Raw genomic sequence first — 3,023 nt, 5'->3', positions numbered from 1 at the left:
TGACTACAACATATTACACTAAAGAATCTTCCTTTCTTTCCTCTCTTCCACTTTCCTTCCCACTGTTTCCATTTTTCCATCTTCCTTTGTTTTTCTTTTACTTTTACTTTCTTTTTTCTTTTTCTTTCTATCATTCCTTTTTTCTCTGTCTTTCTTTCTATATTGATAGATTACCCCCTATATAACTGTAACTGCGCTGGGTCTTAGACATGAAAGAAGGTGGCAAAAACAGGACCTTTGTTCTTGAGAGTCTCACAGTTTAGTAGACGAAACCAAGTGTCTCTTCCTTTAAGGCTTTAATTGCACCCTTCCCTAATGAGGCCCAGTGTCCCAATCCCATCTCCAATCCTAGCCCAGGACTTAATCAAAGACTCCCAAATAAGACCTTTTATTGTCTGTTCTAAAACAGTCTGCCCCACCTGCTCCATGGAGAGGGACAACATGACCTGGGTGAGTGAGTTCATCCTAATGGGTCTCTCCAGTGATAGGCAAACTCAGATTGAACTCTTTGTCCTGTTTGGGGCTGCTTACCTGCTGACCCTGCTGGGAAATGGTCTCATCATCCTCCTGATTGGCCTGGACACGCGACTCCACCTGCCCATGTACTTCTTCCTCTGCAACCTCTCAGTTGTGGACATCTGCTACACCTCCAGCGGGGTCCCCCAGATGCTGGTGCACTTCCTCCTGGAGAAGAAGACCATCTCTCTCACCCGATGCGGGACCCAGCTTTTCTTCTCCCTGGCCCTCGGGGGGACCGAGTTCCTGCTGCTGGCCGCAATGGCTTATGACCGCTATGTGGCCATCTGCGATCCCCTGCGTTACATGGCGGTGATGAGCTCAAGGCTCTGTGTGGCACTAGCAGGTGTCTCTTGGCTTGTGGGCCTGACAAATTCTGCCATGGAGACGGCAGTCACCATCCGCCTGCCCACCTGTGGGCACAACGTGCTTAACCACGTGGCTTGTGAGACACTGGCGTTGGTCAGGTTGACCTGTGTGGACATCACCCTCAATCAGGTGGTCATAGTGGCCTCCAGTGTGGTGGTGCTGCTGGTGCCCTGCTGCCTGGTCTCACTGTCCTACACCCACATTGTGGCTGCCATTCTGCGGATCCACTCCTCCCGGGGACGCCGCAAAGCCTTTGGGACCTGTGCTTCCCACCTCACTGTGGTCTCCATGTCCTACGGGATGGCCCTCTTTACCTATATGCACCCCCACTCCATGGCCTCAGCCGAGCAGGACAAGGTGGTGGTACTCTTTTATGCTGTGGTGACCCCCATGTTGAATCCTCTCATCTACTGTCTGCGGAACAAGGATGTGAAGGCTGCTCTGAGTCGAGTTCTGATGAGGAGCTCTGAATTAAAACATTAGAGACTGGTTTTTGGAATGAGATGGCCTCACTCTGAAGGCAGTGAGCATTGGAGTGTGCCTCCTACATAATGTGTGTGTGCATGAGTGTATGTGCACATGTGTGGGGGTGTGTAGAAGGGAACAGGTGGGAGGGCCATGAGTCACAGAGAAATGGGATTTTTATCTGGACTCTATTTTCAGGCCCTGGGCTTATTCCAAATATGAATTACAACAACTTAAAAACCTTACAGAAAGTTAAATGAAATATATTCATTTTCCTAAATGAAAGAAAGGAGGGGAAAGATATACAGATGTATTTGAGCAATCCTACTTCTGGGTATGTATCCAAAGGAATTGAAATCTGTATGTCAAAAGATATCTACATTGCCATGTTTATTTCAGCAGTATTCACAATAGCTAAGATATGGAAGCAACCTAAGTGGCCATCTACAGATGAATAGGCAAAGAAAATTAAGTACATAAAAACACTAGCATCAGGCATGATCCACACCTGAAATCGCAGCTCTTTGAGATGCCAAGACAGGAAGATCACTTGAGGCCAGGCGTTCCAGACCAGACAGGGCAAATAGTGAGCTCCCATCTCTACAAAAAAAATAATTAGTTGTGCATGGTGACATACACCTGTGGCCCTAGCTTTTTGGAAGGCTGAGGTGAGAGAATTGCTTAAGCCCAGGAGTTCAAGGCTGCAGTGAGCTATGATCGTGCCACTGCTCTCCAAAGTGTGGGACAGAGGGAGACCTTGTCTCAAAAATAACTTTAAAAATAAATAAAAATACAACAGAATACTCTAAAGCCTTTAAAAAGTAGATAATTTTGTCATATGTGACAGCATAGATGGAACTGGAAGACATTATTTTAAGTGAAACAAGCCAGCACAGAAAGACAAATATTTTGTGATCTTACTTATATGTGCAGTCTGAAAAATGTTGATCTCCTAGAAACAGGGAATAGAAAGGTAGTTACCAGAAGCTAGGGAAAATGAGGAATGAAAAGAGATAAGGAAAGAGAGGATATTGACCAAAGGGTACAAATTTTCAGTTAGACAGGAGAAATACGTTTTAGTGATCCGTTGCACTGCACAGTGACCAGAGTTTAAAATAATGTATATTCCAAAATTGCTAAAAGAATAAATTATAATGTCTTTACCACAAAAAAGATAAATATGTTAATGAGTTTAATTGAATCTTTCCACAATGTATACATAGGTCAAAACATGTTATACCCCATAAATAGGACATAGAGGACATTAGTTTTGCTTGCCAATTTGCCAATTAAAAATACATTTTTTAAAATAGCAATAGAATCTGCCTGATTTTTCATATTAAACACGAAACTGAGAATACCAGACTTGCAATTTTTTGAGCAAGAAACAAAAGCATATGTTATATAGAATTTCTATAACATGGTGAGACCAAAATAATTGCCTTTTAAAAAATATAAATTATTCTCAGAGTTGAACCCAGAGAGATCCATAAATACAATGTCAAAAATGAATGTGTTGGTGAGGGTTGGAGCCTGCGATTCACAGCAGTAAAACCGGTCTCGGATGTAGAAAATCTTCACTGAGTTCTATTTATTATAGTCTTTAAACAACTTAAGTATCACATCTATTTGATTTAGTTTTTGAAGCAATAATATAACTACATAATAAAGCA

General features: G+C 42.7%; 1 protein-coding gene across 1 annotated transcript; it reads left to right on the top strand.

Moving 5' to 3' along the window:
* Positions 1–426: 426 nt before the first annotated feature.
* On the top strand, positions 427–1,368 carry LOC103254254 (olfactory receptor 2F1-like). Its single transcript, XM_008052388.1, has one exon. The coding sequence runs from the start codon at positions 427–429 to the stop codon at positions 1,366–1,368; it is 942 nt and encodes a 313-aa protein (XP_008050579.1).
* Positions 1,369–3,023: the final 1,655 nt, after the last annotated feature.

The sequence above is a fragment of the Carlito syrichta genome, unplaced genomic scaffold (genome assembly GCF_000164805.1).
Source record: "Carlito syrichta isolate Samal-C Ts95f unplaced genomic scaffold, Tarsius_syrichta-2.0.1 Scaffold274072, whole genome shotgun sequence".
Lineage (NCBI taxonomy): Eukaryota > Metazoa > Chordata > Mammalia > Primates > Tarsiidae > Carlito > Carlito syrichta.
The sequence above is the reverse complement of the archived record's forward strand: the minus strand, read 5'-3'. Positions and strand labels throughout refer to the sequence as shown.